Genomic DNA, 21056 nt, shown 5'->3' with positions numbered 1-21056 from the left:
GCAATTAACTAAAACAAATAACTAAACAACCAAAACAAACTACCCACCCCCTCATACTAGAGTTGTGCCATGTCCTCATAGCACAAAACGAAACAAAGACTAAAAACAAACATAAAAACGCATGAATGCAAATGCAAGGACTGAAATAAGCAAACAAATAAAAAAGAAAGGGGAAACAGTAAACTCCCCTGATCAGAACTCCTCATCCTCGTCATGCTCAGGTGGTGGGACTCCCTCGTCAGCTGGTGGCGGCATAGGATAATGGTACTGGAACTGGAAGGGTGGCGGGTATGCGGGTACAGGTGGCCGGCCGGATGTGTCGATACCCAGATGCGTGGAGATCCCCTGTACCAAGTACTCGACGTTCTGAATATGAGCTTGATTCACGGCCTGATACTCAGTCTGATAAGTGGCCCAAGCGCCCAATTCGTTGATGCGATCTCGCATGGCACGGTGGCGTGGCTGCGGAGGTGGCGGTGCATGTCCTAAAGCCAGAGGTGGTGGAGCTGCTCCCCCATACTCGAAAAATACATCCTCGGGCAGCTCTGCCTGTCTCTTCTCCCTCTTGGATCGATAGAGAGCGTCATCAATGGCTCTCATCGGTGGTAGCCACTCATCATCATCAGCAAATATCACCCCCGCTCGGGCACATAACTCAGTCACGATCGTCGGAAAATAAAACGCCAAATTGCTGCTGTTTATGCACATGTTGAGCTGTCCAAAGATGAGTCTGCCCACATCAATCGCCATCCCAGTGTGGATGGCATACAGAACAACCGCCCGCTCACGCTGGACATCACTCGTATGCCCGACCGGCATCAATCTCTTAGACAGAAACGCATACCACATTGCCGCCTCCACTCTCAAAAATTTTTCAAGAAAAACCGTATACGTCCCCGGTTGTTTCCACGTGGTGCCCGGATAACAGAGTGTGTGTATAATCGAATCATAATCCGGGTTAAGTACCCACGCCTGAAACTCAGAGTCATCCACCGACGGTAAAACCAGCAAGTCATTGATAGTTCTCGAATCATATGGGACTCGACGCCCCCGCACAGATGCCTTATGCTCACTCCCCTCCGGAGCATTCGCATAGAATTCACGCACAACCGGAATCACCGCGGCATTCGGTTGTGCTAAAAAATTACTCCACCCTCGTCCCTCTACTAAGACGTCCGGAAAATAACGAAGAGCAGATGTAGTAAACCCTCGCTCAGGGATTGGTTTTCTATGTAGTTTAGCATGCTCAAACCGCTCCCGAGATTTCTCATTAACAAAATTAGACGGAGTCGAACGAGAACTAGAGGCACCGTGAGTTACCTTCGATTTTTTTGGTGCCATGGCGAGAGTGGGCACAAAGAAGGAGCCCGGAGTAGTAGATGCTGCCGGAGCTTGAAGAGGCGGCGGCGGCGAAGCGTGGGTGGTGGTCGGAGAGTGTAGATCTGGCCGGAAAAATCGCGTCTTGGGCTGGGAAAAGATGAAGATTCACACTGATACCTGAAAATTTGCAAGAAAATTGGGGAATCGCTTCAGATCTGAAGAGGAGGGGTGAAAATTTTTAGAGAGAAGGGTAGGTTTTCGAAGGGGTGAAGAGAGAAGTGATGCGCAGCTTTTTGAAGAAATCGCGACTCGCTAGGGCGGTCAAATTTGTCCGCCCTAGCGAGGGGTTGTCGGCCAAAAATAATTGAGCAAATGCGAGTGTCCGCTGGGGCGGTCAAATAGAACCGCCCTAGCGAGACGTGCTCGGCTAAAATTTATTTTGAAAAGCTGGAACACTCGCTGGGGCGGGCGAACAGGTCCGCCCTAGCGAGGGATTTTCGGCTAAAATGGTTTTGAAAGTTTTGATTGCTCGCTGGGGCGGACAAAAGTGTCCGCCCTAGCGAGACATGCTCGGCCAAAAAATTTCTTAAAAAATTTGCACCCCTTGCTGGGGCGGTTATGAAAATGCCATGCAATTACCTAAATACAAATGATGCGAATGCTAAAAAAAAAATCTAATTAAAATCAAAATAAGGAGTAGAGGTAGTTCTCAATTAATAGTCTAGAGCTCGACTTTTCACCCATGTCCTCAACGACTGTCATGGAGCCGAGTGACTCCAATTTGTGGCTCAATTGTGCCACCAATATAGTGCTTTAATCTTTGGGCGTTCACAGTAAACGTCCCTTCCTTGCCATCATGCAACACCACTGCACCTGATGGGAACACCTCGGCTATAATGAATGGTCCTGACCATCTTGACTTCAGCTTGCCCGGAAAGAGTCGTAAGCGAGAGTTGTATAACAACACTGCTTCACCCACTTTGAATTCTCTTCTTAAAATGTGTTTATCATGGGCTCTTTTGGTGCGTTCCTTGTAAGATAGGGCAAGATCATAAGTTGTACCTCGGAACTCATCCAACTGACTCAACTGCAGCAATCGTTTCTCACCTGCAAGAGCAAAATCAAAGTTTAGTGCCTTGGTCGCCCAATATGCTCTATGCTCTAATTCTACGGGTAGATGACATGCTTTACCAAAAAGTAACCTATATGGTGTAGTGCTTATAGGTGTTTTGAACGCAGTACGATAAGCCCACAAAGCATCATCTAACCGAATGGACCAGTCCTTTCGATTCACATTAACCGTCTTTTCTAAAATCCTCTTAATCTCTCGATTGGACACTTCAACTTGTCCACTAGTTTGGGGATGGTATGGAGTGGAAACTTTGTGGGTGACACCATATTTGCCCAACAGTTTATCAAAAATTTTATTGCAAAAATGGGTGCCACCATCACTTATGATTGCACGCGGTGTACCAAATCGATTAAAAATGTGTTTCTTTAAAAATTTTAACGCCACTTGTGCATCATTCGTGGCACAAGTCTCTGCCTCCACCTATTTCGACACATACTCCACTGCCACCAAAATAAATTTCTTTCCAAAAGAAGCAGGAAAAGGACCCATAAAATCAATCCCCCACGCATCAAATATTTCACACTCAATAATATTATTCAAAGGCATCTCATGACGGTTGGAAATATTACCTGTGCGTTGGCATCTATCACAATTGAGAACATACAAACGAGCATCCTTAAAAAGAGTTGGCCAATAGAAGCCACATTCAAGTACCTTAGATGCCGTCCGTATGGGTCCAAAGTGACCACCTACCTCACGGTCATGACAATGGTTCAGAATTTGACTGGTTTCCTCCTCCGCTACACATCTCCTTATCATGGCATCTGCACAGATTTTAAACAAAAACGGTTCCTCCCAAAAATAATATTTCACGTCAGAAAAGAATTTCTTTCTTTGGTGAAATGATAAATTTGGGGGGGGGGGGGGTGCCGGTGACAAGAAAATTGGCAAAATTGGCATACCAAGGGCACGCATTCACCTCAAACAATTGCTCATCAGGGAACCAGTCATCTATATCAGCATCAACGCCATTAATTCTAACATCCTCAAGCCTAGACAGATGATCAGCAACCACATTTTCTACACCCTTTTTATCTCGAATCTCGAGATCAAATTCTTGCAATAGTAAAATCCACCTAATTAACCTAGGTTTCGCATCTTTCTTAGCAAGCAAGTATTTTAGGGCAGAATGATCTGTATACACAATCACTTTAGACAGAACAAGATATGAATGAAATTTCTCGAAAGCAAATACTATAGCAAGTAATTCCTTTTCAGTAGTAGCGTAATTCAATTGAGCATCATTTAAAGTCTTACTTGCGTAGTAGATGGTATGAAATACCTTGTTTTTCATTTGACCCAGCACCGCACCAACAGCTGTATCACTAGCATCGCACATCACCTCAAACGGTAGCTCCCAATCAGGGGCAGTCAGAACAGGTGCTGTCACCAAACTCTCCTTGAGTATCTCGAATGCCTGCAGACAAGTAGAATCAAAATTAAACTCAACATCTTTCATCAATAGAGAGGACAAGGGCTTAGCAATTTTAGAAAAATCTTTAATGAAACGCCTATAAAAACCAGCATGCCCCAAGAAACTGCGGACTCCCTTGATTGATGACGGAGGTGGTAGATTTTTGATTACTTCCACCTTGGCTTTGTCGACCTCCATTCCATTTTCTGACACCTTGTGCCCTAACACAATCCCCTCTTGCACCATGAAATGACACTTCTCCCAATTTAACACCAAATTGCTCTCTTCACATCTAATAAGCACCAAGTTCAAATTTTCTAGACATTCATTAAACGAAAAGCCAAAAATGGAGAAGTCATCCATAAAAACTTCAAGAAAATTCTCAATCATGTCATGAAAAATAGCGGTCATGCATCTTTGAAATGTAGCAGGTGCATTGCATAGACCAAAGGGCATACGTCTAAACGCAAAAGTACCATAAGGGCAAGTGAAAGTAGTTTTCTCTTGGTCCTCAGGTGCAATTGTGATTTGATTGTATCCCGAATATCCATCCAAAAAACAGTAAAATTCATGACCGGCTAATCGTTCAATCATTTGATCAATAAATGGCAGGGGGAAGTGATCTTTACGGGTTGCATCATTTAATTTCCTATAATCCATGCACACACGCCAACCCGTAACAGTTCTAGTGGGAATCAACTCATTTTTTTCATTGGTAATAACAGTAATCCCACCCTTTTTAGGCACACATTGCACAGGACTTACCCACGCACTATCAGAGATAGGATAGATAATACCTGCATCCAGAAGTTTGATCGTTTCAGCTTTTACTACCTCCTGCATCTTTGGATTGAGTCTCCTTTGAGGTTGTGCTAGGGGTGAGTATTTATCCTCCATCAGAATTTTGTGCATGCAGATCGAAGGACTTATCCCCTTGATGTCCGCAACTTTCCAAGCGAATGCTCCTCTATGCTCCTTAAGGACTTCTAAGAGCTTACTCTCCATATCATCTGTCAAAGAAGAAGAAATAATAACAGGCAGTTTATTATTTTCTCCTAGATATACGTACTTGAGATGTGGAGATAGTGGTTTGAGCTCCAAAGTAGGTGGATCCTCTAGGCTCGACTTTTGAGGCATTAAATCTTTTCTGTCTCCCAATTCCTCTAGTCGAAGCCTCACTTGCTTTCTCCAAGGTGGAATGGCATTCAAGTGAGCTACCATCTCCATCTTTTCCTCGTCTAACTCGTCCTCCTGCTTTTCCGTAGTGAGAGTGGCCTCCAATGGCTCTTGCAATCCATCCTGCACAAAATCACAAACGAGAGAATCTAAGACATCAACACGAAAACAACTATCATTGTGCATTGTGTGCTTGAGAGTATTAAAGACATCAAAAATAATTTCTTCTTCTCCAACTATCAGTCTCAATTTTCCCTCGTCAACATCAATCAGTGCTTTCCCTTTAGCCAGAAATGGTCTCCCTAGGATTAAAGGCATCTCTAAATCTTCCTCCATGTCAAGTACTACAAAATCTGCAGGAAAAATAAACTTATCCACTTTCACCAAGACATCTTCGATAATCCCATGTGGATACTTGACAGATCTGTCAGCCAGCTGCAATGACATCCTAGTTGGCTTGGGTTCACCCAATCCCAGTCTCCTAAACACAGAATAGGGCATCAAATTAATACTCGCACCAAGATCACATAGAGCTTTATGAAAATTAATATCACCAATAATGCAAGGTATAGAGAAACTCCCTGGATCTTTTTGCTTTGGAGGCATCTTGTTTTGAACTAAAGCGGAGCAATTTTCAGTCAAGTTCACAGTCATATGATCTTCTAGCTTCCGCTTATTCGCCAAGATATCTTTCAAGAATTTTGCATAACTTGGCATATTCAATAAGGCATCAGCAAAAGGAATGTTAATATGCAGTTTTTTGAATACCTCAAGAAATTTACCAAATTGTGCATCTAACTTAGCTTTCTTCATTGCTGCGGGGAAAGGTGGAGGGATAACAATTTTATTCGGTGTAGTAGGTGTAAATGTAGAGTTAGAAGACTTACCTCCTTGATGTTCCACCTCATCCTCACCATGCTTGGTCCTTTCCTCATTAGACTCGAGTGCTCTTCCACTACGCAATTCCACAGCTTTCACCTGCTCTCTCGGGTTAGTCTCCGTGTTGCTTGGCAAAGTTCCTTGCTCCCTATTAGAAATTAACTTAGCCAACTGCCCAATTTGATTCTCTAACCCCTTTATGGATGCATCCTGATTCTGAAATCTCGTCTCGGCTGCTGAAATAAATTTAGTCATCATTTGCTCTAAATTTGACTTCTCCTCCCTAGGCGGTTCTAGCTTGAATCCTTGGTGCATCCCATGTGGTGGACCTCTTTGTTGGCGGTTTTGGTTGTTTTGACCTCCCCACGAAAAGTTTGGGTGATTCCTCCATCCCGGATTATAAGAGTTTGAATAAGGGTCATTTCTAGGACGGTTCTGGAATCCCACGTGTTTTGCTCCCTCAGGCACATAGAATGGATTGCCATCTTGGCAATCCTGCACGTCATGCTCACCTCCACACTTATCACAGAAAATCTCTTGAAGACGCATAGCCGATCCACTCGCACTCATCCCATCAATCTTTCTGTTCAAAGCCTCTAACTGTGCTGACACCGCAGACAAATCAGTAACTTGATTAACTCCAGCACCTCGTTTCTACCTATCAGAATGAGGATGGTAGCTACTAGCAGCCATCTCCTCCAATAATTCATATCCTTCCTCAGCCGTTTTTCTCAGCAAGTTACCACAGGCAGCAGCATCTATCATGGTACGGTTAGGAGTAAGCAGACCGTAGTAAAAAGTTTGAACAACTAACCCAAGAAGTAGCTCATGGTGTGGACATCTCCTCAATAAATCCTTGTATCGCTCCCACGCCTCGTAAAGTGACTCAAGCTCATATTGAGCAAAAGTAGTAATGTCGGCTCTCAGCTTCATAGTCTTCGACGGAGGAAAGTACTTGATCAGGAATGCCTTCGCCATATCCTCCCATGTAGTGATAGACCCTACAGGCAAACAGTTTAACCACGCCTTAGCTTTATCTCTTAGTGAAAATGGAAATAAACGCAAACGAACAGCATCATCAGACACAGCATTAAACTTAAAAGTATCGCAAATTTCAAGAAAATCAGCTATATGAGAATTAGGGTCGTCAAGTGCACTTCCCCCAAATTGAACAGTGTTTTGAATCATCTGAATGATAGCTGGCTTGATCTCAAACTGGTTAGCTTGGATGACTGGTCTCACGATGCTTGGACGTGCTCCATCAAGAGACGGTTGTGCATAATCCATCATCGGTATACGGCGTGGCATCTCAATCCGTCTCTCATTTTGGCGGTCCGCCTCCTGCTCTTGTTCGTGCCTCTCCATTTGTTCCTTGAGTCTTTGCTGTTGTCTTCGGCGTCTAGTAGTGCGTTCGATCTCAGGGTCAAAAGGCTCAAGCTTAACTTCGAGTGATCTTCGCATGCACCACAAGAAAAATCTGCAACAGAATAGGAGTATCAACTAACAATAAAATAAATAATACTAAAGAATTTAAATGAAAAATAGAAAAATTGTGAATCAACAGTCCCCGGCAACGGCGCCAAAAACTTGATCGAGCAAAACTTGCACAGTGAATAGTCCCAAAATTTGTTTTATAAATGAAAGCTCGATTTAAAATATCGCAAGTGCACGATAGTCAAGTTATAATAAACGTAAGTGAATACGAGTATCGATCCACAAGACTGCGTTACAATATTATTATTTTCACTTCAATTTCTTTAGCAACGATAGATTGAGTTGGTGATTAAACTAAAGTGAATTTAATAACTAAAATGATTAAAATGCAAGAACAAATAATCAAGAAATCAATGATTAAATTGGATGTAAATCAAATGAGAAGCGAATTTGTTGGGAATTATCAGTTCACCTACCGCTCGTGTTCAAATAATTATACTCGACTTTTACTCGTGCATTCGACGGAATTCCCTAGACTAATTAATATACTCTGTCGAGCTATATTAATACTAATCATAAACATGCAGTAATCAAGTATCCTCAATTATTTAACAGGTCACGATTGCATTACGTTCTATGGAATCCGCTAGCTTTCATCCGGGTGAATTATCACTATCGACACGTACCCAATTCCGTATATCTACTAAAATTGTAAATCCGTGGTCTATGCTATTCGATCCTATTGTCAATTATTCTATCGAAATCATTAACAACATGAAATAATCAAAGGAAGTTAGCTAGACTTCAATTGAAATAAGAAAGCACAAAAGCATAAACAAATCACTCATAAAAACGTCGATAAATAATGTTAAACAACGAGTACGGGGTAGGATCCCCTCAAATCCCAACAAATATAGAGTTTAGCCAACAAAATTCATAATAAAAATCAACAATCTATGCAAGAAATAAAAACTGAATAATTAAAATACTAAGGTTGACGATGGATGACGGCCACGACGCTTGGAAATCTCGAGGTCTTCGAAAATCTCCTTTGCTCCTAGCCTTCCTCCCAAGAAAAGTGATGGAAAAAAAATCAGAATGGTCTCCCAATCGGCGCCTCTCTCGTGTCTTAGGTTATGGTGTAAGATAGAGTCCACAAAACTTGGAAACAAATCTTCCAGGATTGCGTCGCTCGCTAGGGCGGTCAAGATTGTCCGCTGGGGCGAGTGATTCTCGAATTAAAATTCCTGGCCGTGTCTTTGGTCTCGCTGGGGCGGTCACTTTTGACCGCCCTAGCGAGAGCTTCGCGCAAAATATTCTCGTTCACATCGATGGATTCGCTGGGACGGTCATTTTTGACCGCCCTAGCGAAGGACTCGCGCAGAAACTCCTCAGCTGGGCCAATATGCTCGCTGGGGCGGTCACTTTTGACCGCCCTAGCGAGACCTCTTCGATGCTATGCAAATAAAATCCAACTTTTTGGTCCACTTCCTACAAAACAACCACAAAATACACGAGATCAGCCAAATGCTAAATCATGCTAAATGAATGCTAAATTAAACTAAACAAACTAATATGATGCATGAATGCGACTCAAAACCAACACTAAAAACACGTAAAAACGAGTCCTATCGACTGGTTTTGTCAAAGTGCTCAAATATTTCAGCACTTTGAAACTTCCAGCAGACGTTAGCATAAAACGACAAATCTTCTTCTGTTTATTCTTAGTAACCGTCTGGACAGCCCGCCTATTTCAAATTTTTAAAATCAGTCGTGTCTCTGACAAACTTTGCAAGTCTTTTCAAATATTCAACCATAAACATATTGACACGTGTCCTTATGTTTACTTGACGGCTGTACATTCATTTTAAAATATCACCTTTTCACTTTTCACTTTTACCGTTTCAAAACTGTTGCTACTCAGCTACTGGTTTCTCTTCATCATTTCCTATCTACTGCAAATTTTATCTGATCCTTTCATCGTACAGAAATGGCCGGAGCATACACTCTTAATACATATCAAGTCAACTTTGCTTCAGTTCTCAATGTCAAAGATGAGAATCTTGTTCAAATGTTTCAAGACCTTGAGAAATCGGGGCTTGGAAACTTCTTGGAAGCACCAGCTGTGATATACAAAAATGCTCTTCTGGATTTCTAGCTAAGGCAACTGTGCATGAAGGAAAGATCGTTCACTCTCAAGGAGATGCATCCATATCCATTGATGCCGCACTATTGGGAGCAACTTTCCTCCTCCCACTTTCAGGTATTTCTGAACTATCTGATATTTTCAAGCTTGAAATGTCTATTGCTCTCAGCACCTTCTCAGCCACTGGAGAAGAATTGTCTCCTTCTTGCCACAAAAAGTTACTCAAAATGGAATATCAAATTCTGGCTGATAATGTGGCGAAAGCTATATTAGTCAAAGCTAGCACGTTCGACAAGTTAACAAAGGAGAAAGTTCAAGTGATGGCTGCCATCACTAAGGGAACTAAAGTGGATTGGAGTCATTTCATATTCAGAATCATGAAAGACATGGTCATCAAGAAAAGTTCTGGATTTGCCGTTCAGATCAGCACCGTGCTAAAGGATGCTGGTTTCGCTTCTACAAGGGAACAGGATGCTGTTTCGGTCACAATGATTGATGCTGAGAATGTACTTGCTTTAAGGCCCAAGCCAACCATGGCTGAATTTGTTGCCTTGAAAAAGGAGATTGGAGAGACTCTTTCTGAGGCTCACAAACCTCAACGAACGATTAAAAGGAAAAGAGTGATCGTCTCTACTGATTCTGATAAAACAGTATCAGAAGAGTTTGCTGCTGATGTTCAACCATCCCTACCAACTCCAATCAAAAAGAAAGCACAGACTGTTCTTAAAATCAAGAAGATAGCAGCAATTTCTGAAATAGAGAACGTGCCAATTAGACAGGTGTTTCCAGAACTGGTTTCATCTGCATGATCCACTGCTCCTACTTCAGTGCAAGCTACTACATCTGTTCCAGCACCATCTATTGCTTCTACTTTCAAACCGATGTCTGGAATAGTTATTCGAGAACCAACAAGGGGGTCTTCGGCATTTCGACCCATTTTGCCTACTTCTTCAACCGATAAAGGCAAAGGAAAGATGACTGAAGAACCACAAATTTTTGGACTCAGAACAACAGTGACCACAGGTGTCGGTCTTCATTTGGCAGAAATAGAAAGCTCTGCCAATGATGACATGGATTTCTTTGACGAATGGCACAAGGTCCGAATTTTTCATTCTTTTGCTTACTTCCAGAAGAAAGGATCCTATCGGAAAATCATGAACGCTGAGAAGAGGGTCTTTCAGCTTGCCAAAACAGAAAATGTAATCGAGGCCTTGCGTAGAAGAAGCTACATCCTCGATCAGCTGAAATGTCAGAAATTGGAATCGGCTCTGAAAATTCTTAAATCAAATTTTGATCCTACAATTCCTACTGCTGTTCAGGATCAGAACGTCATTCTGATTCTAACTAACAAATTGAAACAGATGAATGAGCAACTTTTTGATTAAGAAAAGGGCTTTGGCGAGCCAATTGAATATCAAGTCAGCCTTGTTCCAGACTTTCCACACAGTTGAGGAACGGACTACAGCTTCACCAAAAGCTTCTGTTCTCAGTACTCCTACATCACCAACAAGGCCTATTCAGTTATCATCTCTTTTGTCTGTGCATGAACTGGCTTCAGTTGAAGAAGTTATTGAGTCCATTGTTCCCATGTTCCCTACCACTCAGGAAGCAGTTCCAGTTACTTCATTGCCACAATCACCAGGGTGATCCACAGAACAACATATGGCAGAATCAGATGCTGTATCTCTTTTGCCAAATCTAGAGAAATTTTCTGCTGCTCATCAAGCTGAAATGAAAGTTCTTCTGAACCAGCAATCTGAACCCATAACTGCAGAACAATCAGCTTCACCTACTGCCGTTGCTCCAACAGAAGAGAACTTGGTCTCCAACTTGGTTGCTCCTGATGAAGAGATTGTTCTTACCATAATTGCTGCTGAACCAAATGTCTCTTCTATTCCAGATGAAACCTTTGCTGACCCTGGTCCTTCTACTGATGTGATGGACACCACTTCCCTCACCATCAATCAAGTCTCTACTGCACTGATTATCACTGATCCTGTTCAAACTCTCACGAACACTCGTGCTGCTGAAATGAGGCAACACATGCTTGCACGAACCCCCTCACCTGAATCAGAAACATTCAATTTGGAGTTTCAGATTGATGTTCTTCAAAGGGAACTCAATAACCTGTCTGATTTAGTCATGCGGATGTCCTGTGAGAGCATATCAAAATTTAGTGGTGCTCAGTCCTTCAGAGAACGAATGAGCAAACACATATATAACACGACGGAAACCATGGAGAAAATGTATGCTGAAACCATTGTTTTCAGACAAGCTGTAACGAGAAATCCTAGTCACATCGTGCTTGCTCAAACTGATATACTCAATCGACTCACCGAGCATGATGATCTCATTCGATCATTTTCCACCTCCTTGGAAGTAATGGATGCCAAGATTGATTCTCAAACTCGATCTCTCACTACTCTCAATGATCGTATCTCTACTCAAGCTCCGTATCTGGAGATGTTAACTAATGACATTCAAAAATTGTCAGGGAGAATGAATGATCTTATGGTCCATGTGATGGCCGCTGATGCCAAAAAGGGGGAAGAAAAACGACCACCATCTGAAGCAGAACTAAGGCAATCAAAAGCTGAACCTTCAGATAGAAGATTTCAGGATCCTCAAGATGAAGAAGTCATTTACATGGACATTGGAACTGATTGACAATTTACTGTGTTAATTTCATTGATATTATCCTTTTGCTAACTGATTATCTGTTATTTAACGCTTTCCTACTGTTTAGGTTTTGACATCACCACAAATGGGGAAATTGATAGACATAAATTAATTGTGGCGATGAAAATAAAAACCAGCAGACCAGCAACAGTAGACAACAAGAAAATCAGAAGCTACTGGTCTAGTAAAACAAAAGCAGTAGAAATGATAGAAAAACAGAATCAGTAGAAGATGTTGCCTAACGTGACCACTTTAAATGTTACCGTTAAAGTTACCAAGTACTATTATTAATTGCAGCATTAAATGCTATTCAGAGTCATTTAATTCACTTTACCGAGTTTAGTATAAAACAAAACTGATTGTTTTATAGCTTTTCTGCATGAACTTTTTTTGGTAATAAAGCTGACTCTATCAGAAACCTCAAAGACATCTTCTGATTATGAACGTTGAACTCAGTCGCTTATATATACATGTGTTGCGCGTTTTCTTAACTGCTCGCAAGCGCACGATGTCAAGTTAGAGTAAAATGTACTTTTGAGTACAAGTATCGATCTCACGAGGAGTGTGAAAAAAAATGTATATCATTTCTTGTAATTAAAATAGCCTCAACTTTATTTAGAAAAATCAATAATCAGTTTTGTTTGTTTAAACGAATTAATTGAAAGCAAAGAATAAATTAAGTCACCGAATCGAGAGATAATAATGAGAGAAAGTATCTAGAGAAATGATTTCACAAAGTTTCCACGATAATTATTCACAGTTTAATTTATATTCCTGAATTCCAATCGATTAATGGCCAAGAACACTTAGATTGTTTTATTCCCCCTTTCCCAAGTGACGAATAAAGTGTATCTATCAACTTTGATTCAATTATTCCTAATTAGAATCTACGGTTCATAGATAAGCGCATACAATGTTCTTACTAAGCCTCGCTAAAGTTATACGCCTTCCGAACGCTATAAACATTCAACGATGTGTCTCTAATGATCTATAATCCTAGTCCCTCTCCCGAGTTATAAGATTAATCAAACAATAAACAATTTATGGCCAGTAAATTGCAGTGCAGTAAACGCAGAGAACACAATTAAACGAAAACAGAATTCAATCAATAAATAACGGTGTCAAATCATCGTTTCAACAGAGTTACATCATTCTCCAGAATGAGAATTTAGTTCATCACGAAATCCAAGAGAAAACAAGACATGTTTATGATTCTAGACATGTTTACGCAATAAAATAAAGAAACAAAGGAAAAGATAACAAATCGAAGTGTCGTCTCTGTCCCCAGATCCGTCGTTCTTCGTATTTGCGATGATTCTTCGCACTCTGAATCTCTATTCCGTGTATGTGCTCTGGTTCGCGTGTCTTTCTCCAATGACGGCTCTCCACGGTGGCTTTTTCTTTTTAATTCTGACATAGATCGCGCACTTTATAGTTTTCTGGATCGCGGCGCGCGCGGTGGCGCAACAAGTGGCGCTGGGGCGCGCAAGCTCCTGCTCTTCTTGCCATGCATGTGTGCGCGCGGCAGCGCAAGAAGTGGCGCGGGCGCGCGCTTGTCTCGGGTTCAAGCTCGTCTCGCTGCGCGCGGCAGCGCGAGACTTGGCGCTATCGCGCGTTGGTCTCGGGTCTTCAACATGGCACTTGGGCGCGCGGGTGCGCGAGAATTGGCGCGGGCGCGCGGGACCCTCGGGTAGACGCCTTGCGTGATGTGCGCGCGCGGCAGCGCGAGATGTCGCGCGGTCGCGCGGTAGCTGCTGTCCAAGGTAATGGCAATGACCCTTGTTTTCTTGGTTACTTGGCTTCGTGCCCTCTGTTTCCTTCATTCCTGAAATGACAGCAAAAACAAACCAAAAAACGCATAATACTGTTCGAAACACGCATAATTCATAATGGATTCTAATGTAATTTAAGCGCAAAAATTGCACTTATCAAACCTCCCAAACTTGAATTTTTGCTAGTCCCGAGCAAAATAAAACTAATAAACAAGAAGGAAATGCAACTACTACAGTCATGGATATGCGAAAAGTGATATTGGCCTCCGACTTATCTGATAAAACGTAGTTCAATGATTTCCCAAGAGTCACGTGTGTGTGTGATATGTCAATGTTCGTTTACCCCATCGAATACTCAAATAGAGTTGTTATACCCATCCGCCTTACAGACTCAAGAGATCATCAACTCAGTGCACTCACAATTCATTAAAATACAATTTCACATTCATAGATCACAAAGGACTTTATCGGTAATTAATTTGCTCAAAACATATTCAACAAACATGTAAACCAAAGAGGAAATCACACATTGAGATGCCCGCATGCAAGTGACTAAAATTTAACTTGATGACAATGTTTTTCAGGTATCCATAGGCTTGACTTGAGCAGCTTTTCTCCACTAGTATATTGGGTAAATGTGACAAGGTTAATAGGTCTTGTAAGCTTGTAACGTCAGGCTACGACTCATGGCTACAATAAAGGAATGAAATTCAAAGTTTGAGAGAAATAATCATTTCATTCACCATCTCTTTATTGTTTTCCTCTCAATCATATCACTCATGTTCTACATTTTTTTTTTCTTCTTCACCACTTGTTTGATTCTTTTCATTGTTTTTCATTCTCTTTTCTTCGCCAACTCCCTTTTTTTTTTTAAGGAGTATTCGAATCATTACAACACCGATGAAATTATTTCTCTCAAAATCAGGTAGGAAAATAAGTGTATAAGCTTCATTTGGTAGTTGTTGTGGGATTTTAGAACAGATACAAGTAGGGGCTATTGTGTGTCATTGACACATGCCACTTGATTTTTAGCAAGCTCAAAATGGGTCACTAGTGATATTTCATGTTCATTTGGTAGGCTCGAAGGCTCAACGGTTCCAAAGATCGCCTAAATCATCCCTATGTCACATATTATCCGTATTTCGCCTCGAAAAGTGCTCAACCAAGTTCTAGATTACCGTCAATCCATTAATCATCTCGTATAAACTAATCACATGCATTTGTTCAAAAAATGATATGCGAGGTAAGTACAAAAGGAATTTTTAAACATCTCAATTTCTTCAAAGCTCAACGGGCTACAATTGACAGTAACAAAGAACACAGGCCCAAAGATGTTGTGAAGAAGTGCCTAGATCGTTTCTATTTCTGCAAAAGTGTCAATCAATGTCATGCAAGATTACCAAGATTCAGATCTCCATCGTCTATTTAGCACCACAGGCACGCAACTTGTCTCTAAGCAACAATAGTATGAACAAACACGACAGTGCAAAATATTTGTGACTCTCAAGGCATTATGAACACATATATAATTAAAGACCACAATTCAATTTTCATCATCGGCCACACATTTTACTTATCCATGACTTTTCCTAACAAAACTAGCATGCAGAAATAAAATCTAAAGAAACAAATGCAAACTTAACTAATGAGCAAAAATTAAAAGAAATCACAAGCATGAAATTTCGCCCCTCCCAACCTTAAGATATGCATTGTCCTCAATGTATAGAAATAAAGAATATGACAAAACATACCTAGCGCCCGAGTGTCAGAACTCGGGGCTCGAGTCATCGTCCATGGTCTCGTCCTCATCATCATCATCTTGTGGTGCGTACTGTGGTGGCCAAGCTGGAGGTGGTGGCCAAGGTGCATCCTCGGGTCTAGTCGGTGGAAAGCGCTGGGTGAAAACCGACGTGAAATCCATCATATGTGTCATAAAAGCATCAGTTCTGTGTCGATGTGCAGCCTGCTCACGGCGTTCGACCCGCATATCCTGTTCCAATCGGAACATGCGATCTCCCAAACTTGATCGAGGGCGTGATGGTGGTGGCGGATTGCGTGCTCTGGCCCTCTGGTTGTATTGTGCTCTTTCCGCTTGTCGTTCTATATCGGATTCAAAGCGTGAACGATTGACCTCAAATACTATGATATGGCTCTTGGCTTTCAAGATCTGTTCATCGTCTCCCCATCTCACACCGGCATAAAGACATAAGGCGGTGATAGTGTGTGCACAAGGGAGGCTGACCGTCATGAGTCCCGTGCCGGCACGCATGATATAGCTGTGAATGAGCTTCCCAAGATCAACGGTTCGCCCAGTCATGATGGCGTAAATCAACGCCACTTTGTCTTTTGTAATTTCAGTCTGATGGGAGGAGGGCGTAATCCGTGAGAGAATAAATGATGCCCAGTGGCGTGGGTCATGAAGTAGATTAGATCTCTTCAGTGTAACCGGGGAGCCCTGATTCAGTCTCCACTCTGCACCCTCGATGCATAAAAGTCGTTATAATCCGCTCATAGTCCACATCTCCAGTGATCAACTCTGTGTACCCGTCATTATCAAAATCCGGCAGATTGTAGATGGCATTAATGGTGGCCGAATCAAAGTAGACGAGTTGCCCACGCACCAATACTCCGTATTCCTCATGTCTGATTCTCAAATTTGCATAAAATTCACGGACTACGGGTATAATGGCGTCTGACGGAGATTGTGCTATATCGACCCATCCACGTCGCACAACTTCCGTAATTATATCACAATCCAGGTGGGTCATATCAAGCCCTCGTTCAGGGATGAGAGATCGAGACACGGTGTTTTCATATACCCGAGAGGCTTCCTCGTTCCAAAATTTGTTCGCATCGTAGGAACGAGAGGAGGAAGCCCCATCCTTTGATTTTTTACGAGGAGCCATAATTATCACTTGGTATCAACAATAATACTCAACAGATCGAGAGCACAATTCTACCAACACAGCTAGAATTCTGAAACTTATCCCCAAACAATAATATTGTGGAAGGAACGGTACCCTTACTTGAAGCAAATGACTAGACAGAACACCGGCGGCGCTAGAAGGGCGGCGGCTGAGAGGCGGCGACGGCTGAGAGGCGAAGGCGTGCGGTAATGGTGGTTGCTTGTGGTGGTTGGGTGTGTTGAAGTGTGAGGGAGGTGGAGAGGTAAGTAGATGGTGGTGTTGGAATGAAGATTTTTGAGTGGGGGAGGAGTTTGATATGAGAAGGAGGATGGATTTGTGAGGGGGAGGCGGCTGAGTGGTGAGGGAGAGAAGAAATTAGGGTAGAAATCGTGAGGAGGGGTATTTAAAGAGGTGAGGTCGAACGCGTCGCGCGGGCGCGCGAAAAGTCGCGCTATCGCGCGTTGTCCTTGGGTCTATCAGCAATAATTGAAGGCGCGCGTTCGCGCGAGATGTCGCGCTACTGCGCGCGAGCTTCTGTAAATCCAAGGGGTCCTTAGCGCGCTGCCGCGCGAGATGTCGCGCTTGGGCGCGCATGCGTCTGTAAATCCAATTTTTTTTTTAACACCTGCAAAATAAAGTGATTCAAATTAAAAAGTTGACTAAAGAAAATTACAAATATTAATTATGAAATTGAAATGAAGTAATGAAGCAGAGCGAATGCGAAAATAAATAACTGCGGGTTGCCTCCCACACAGCGCTTGGTTTAACGTCATCAGCCCGACGGTACCCTGTCTGATCAGATCAACTTGTAGCTGTCGATATTTCTTGCTTCAGTCCCATAGTAGGGTTTAACTCGCTGTCCATTTACTTTGAAAGTTCGTCCGTCATGGCACTTTAGCTCGACGGCTCCATAGGGGGACACCGTTTCCAAGACAAATGGCCCTGACCATCTTGACTTTAACTTACCAGGGAACAACTTCAGACGAGAGTTGTAGAGCAGTACCTGTTGTCCTGGTTTTAGCTCCCTTCGAACTATGATCTTGTCATGCCACTTCTTGGTCTGTTCTTTGTAGATCTTTGCATTCTCATAGGCGTCATTTCGAAATTCGTCCATCTCGCTCAATTGCAGCTTTCTAACCTCGCCAGACGCTTTCAGATCAAAATTCAACTTCTTCACGGCCCAAAATGCCCTATGCTCCAACTCCAATGGTAGGTGGCATGCTTTTCCAAATACTAGCCGGTAGGGAGACATCCCAATAGGCGTCTTGAATGCAGTTCTGTAAGCCCATAGCGCATCATCCAACTTCAATGCCCAATCCCTCCGGTTTGTGTTGACAGTCTTTTCCAGTATCAGCTTGTCCATTTGACTGCGGATGATATGCTAGTGCCACCTTGTGCTTCACATTGTATTTGGCCAATAGTGAGTTGAAAATTCTATTGCAAAAATGTGTACCTTCATCACTTATGATGGCCCTCGGTGTTCCAAACCTGGTGAAAATGTTTTTCTGTACGAATTTCGCTACAACATGAGAGTCATTAGTACTGGTGGCGATTGCTTCCACCCATTTCGACACATAATCAACAGCTAACAGAATGTAAGAATAGCCAGAGGAAGGGGGAAAAGGTCCCATGAAATCTATGCCCCAAACGTCAAAAAGTTCCACTTCCAAAACATTTGTCAGTGGTAATTCGTGACGCCTAGAGATGTTTCCTAACCTTTGGCATCTATCACATGATTTCACTAAGGTATAACTATCCTTAAACAAACTAGGCCAGTAAAAACCAGATTGTAATACCTTAGCTGCTGTTCGTGATGCTCCGAAATGTCCACCATATGGTGAAGAATGGCATTTCTCCAGAATTTGTTGCGCTTCGATATCTTCTACGCACCTCCTAATCACTTGGTCAGCACACCTCTTATACACGAACGGATCATCCCAATAGAAGAACTTTATATCATGGACGAACTTCTTTTTCTGATGGTAGCTCATATCTGGGGGAAGGGTTCCACAAGACAAATAATTAGCAATATCAGCAAACCAAGGAAGTACAGAGTTTACCTCAAAGAGCTGCTCATCTGGAAAAGTTTCTTGTATAGCTCTCTCTTCTTCCTTCTCCTCTCGCTCAAGTCTTGACAGGTGGTCAGCCACTTGATTTTCACATCCCTTTCTATCCCTTACCTCAAAATCAAACTCTTGGAGCAACAAGATCCAGCTTATCAAGCGTGGCTTTGCATCCTTCTTGGCAAATAAGTATCGGATAGCTGCATGATCAGTGAAAACTATTACCTTTGTACCTACCAAGTAGGGTCTGAACTTGTCAAAGGCGAATACTACTGCGAGCATCTCCTTTTCGGTGGTTGTGTAGTTTTGCTGTGCAGCATCCATGGTACGACTTGCATAGTAGATTGATCTGAAGAATTTGTCACGTTTCTGTCCCAACACCACACCCACTGCATAATCACTGGCATTGCACATCAGCTCAAAGGGTTGCTCCCAATCCGGCACTATCATGATTGGTGCAGTCACCAATGCTTTCTTGATCTTCTCAAATGCCTGCAGACAATCATCATCAAAAATAAAGGTGGATTCTTTTTCAAGCAAATTACACAGAGGTTTAGTAATCTTAGAAAAATCTTTGATAAATCTACGATAAAACCCGGCATGCCCTAAGAAGCTCCTTATTCCCTTGATGTTCTTTGGCGGAGGGAGTTTTTCAATTGCAACCACCTTGGCTCTATCAACCTCTAATCCCTTAGAAGATACTTTATGTCCAAGAACAATGCCCTCTTGGACCATAAAGTGACACTTCTCCCAGTTAAGAACTAGGTTCTTTTCTTGGCATCTCTGCAAAACAAGGGATAGGTTATGTAAACAGTGATCAAAAGAAGAGCCAAATACCGAGAAGTCATCCATGAAGACTTCCATGATGTCCTCCACCATGTCTGCAAAAATGGCCATCATACACCTCTGAAAAGTAGCAGGTGCATTACATAGCCCAAAAGGCATCCTTCTAAAGGCAAACGTGCCATAGGGGCATGTGAATGTTGTCTTCTCCTGATCTTCTGGTGCTATGGCAATTTGATTATAACCTGAATATCCATCTAAGAAACAGTAGTGACAATAACCTGCAAGTCTATCAAGCATCTGATCAATAAAAGGCAATGGAAAATGATCTTTTCGTGTGGCATTGTTCAACTTTCTATAATCAATACATACTCGCCAACCAGTTACAGTACGAGTAGATATTAACTCATCATTTTCATTTTTGACCACTGTCATCCCACCCTTTTTTGGTACAACTTGCACAGGAGATACCCAGCTACTGTCAGAAATAGCATAAATTACACCAGCATTTAACAATTTCAGTACCTCATTCTTCACAACCTCTTTCATTGATGGGTTCAACCTCCTCTGGTGATCCACATAAGGAGTATACGCCTCCTCCATCAAAATTTTATGCATGCATATAGTGGGGCTAATTCCCCTAATATCAGATATCGACCATCCTAAAGCAGTTTTATACTTTCGCAGCACTCTCAATAATTTATCTTTTTCATCACATGAAAGGGAGGAAGAGATAATTACCGGATACGTCGACTTCTCACCTAAAAATGCATAGCACAGGTGGCTTGGCAACTCCTTCAAATCAGGGGAAGGTGGTTTTACCTCTAGTTTCTCATTCACATTCAGCTCATCATGCGGTGCATCTTTTCTCTTTTCTTTTGGCAGCGCGTCAAGAGCCACTAATTGCTCTTTCACTTCCCAATTATCTTCATCGACAGTTCCTGCCGCACCTATCAGACAGCTCTCCAAGGGATCTCTCATTCCTGCACAATCAAGAGACATACATGAGTCTATAACATTAATGCTTTTACAAGTGCTTACCTCATTGGATCCCTTCATGGCGTGATAGATGTTAAAAATAACTTCTTCACCACCAACTCTCAAGGTGAGTTCACCCTTATGAACATCGATCAATGCCCTTCCAGTCGCCAAGAATGGTCTCCCAAAGATCAATGGAGCATCATGATCCTCTTCCATATCTAAAATCACAAAGTCAGCAGGAAAAATAAATTTATCTACTTTTACCAGTACATCCTCGACGACCCCACGTGGATATGTGAGACTTCTGTCTGCAAGCTGTAGGGTGATAGTAGTTGGTTTAACTTCTCCAAGCTCCAATTTCCTGAAAATAG

At 42.3% G+C, this 21056-nt stretch overlaps 1 protein-coding gene and 1 non-coding gene across 2 annotated transcripts; one reads left to right on the top strand and one right to left on the bottom strand.

The window, feature by feature from the left end:
* The first annotated feature begins 6744 nt into the window (after positions 1 to 6744).
* LOC140804115 (small nucleolar RNA R71) lies at positions 6745 to 6851 on the top strand. Its single transcript, XR_012112074.1, has one exon. It is a non-coding gene; the product is annotated as a small nucleolar RNA R71 (small nucleolar RNA).
* Positions 6852 to 17654: 10803 nt separating this feature from the next.
* LOC140842929 (uncharacterized) lies at positions 17655 to 18221 on the bottom strand. The gene has a single exon (XM_073211133.1). It carries the CDS (start codon positions 18219 to 18221, stop codon positions 17655 to 17657), a length of 567 nt encoding a protein of 188 aa, XP_073067234.1.
* Positions 18222 to 21056: the final 2835 nt, after the last annotated feature.

The sequence above is a fragment of the Primulina eburnea genome, chromosome 10 (genome assembly GCF_022965805.1).
Source record: "Primulina eburnea isolate SZY01 chromosome 10, ASM2296580v1, whole genome shotgun sequence".
Classification (NCBI taxonomy): domain Eukaryota; kingdom Viridiplantae; phylum Streptophyta; class Magnoliopsida; order Lamiales; family Gesneriaceae; genus Primulina; species Primulina eburnea.
Note: the sequence above shows the minus strand (reverse complement) of the source record. Positions and strands in the feature narration are given on the sequence as shown.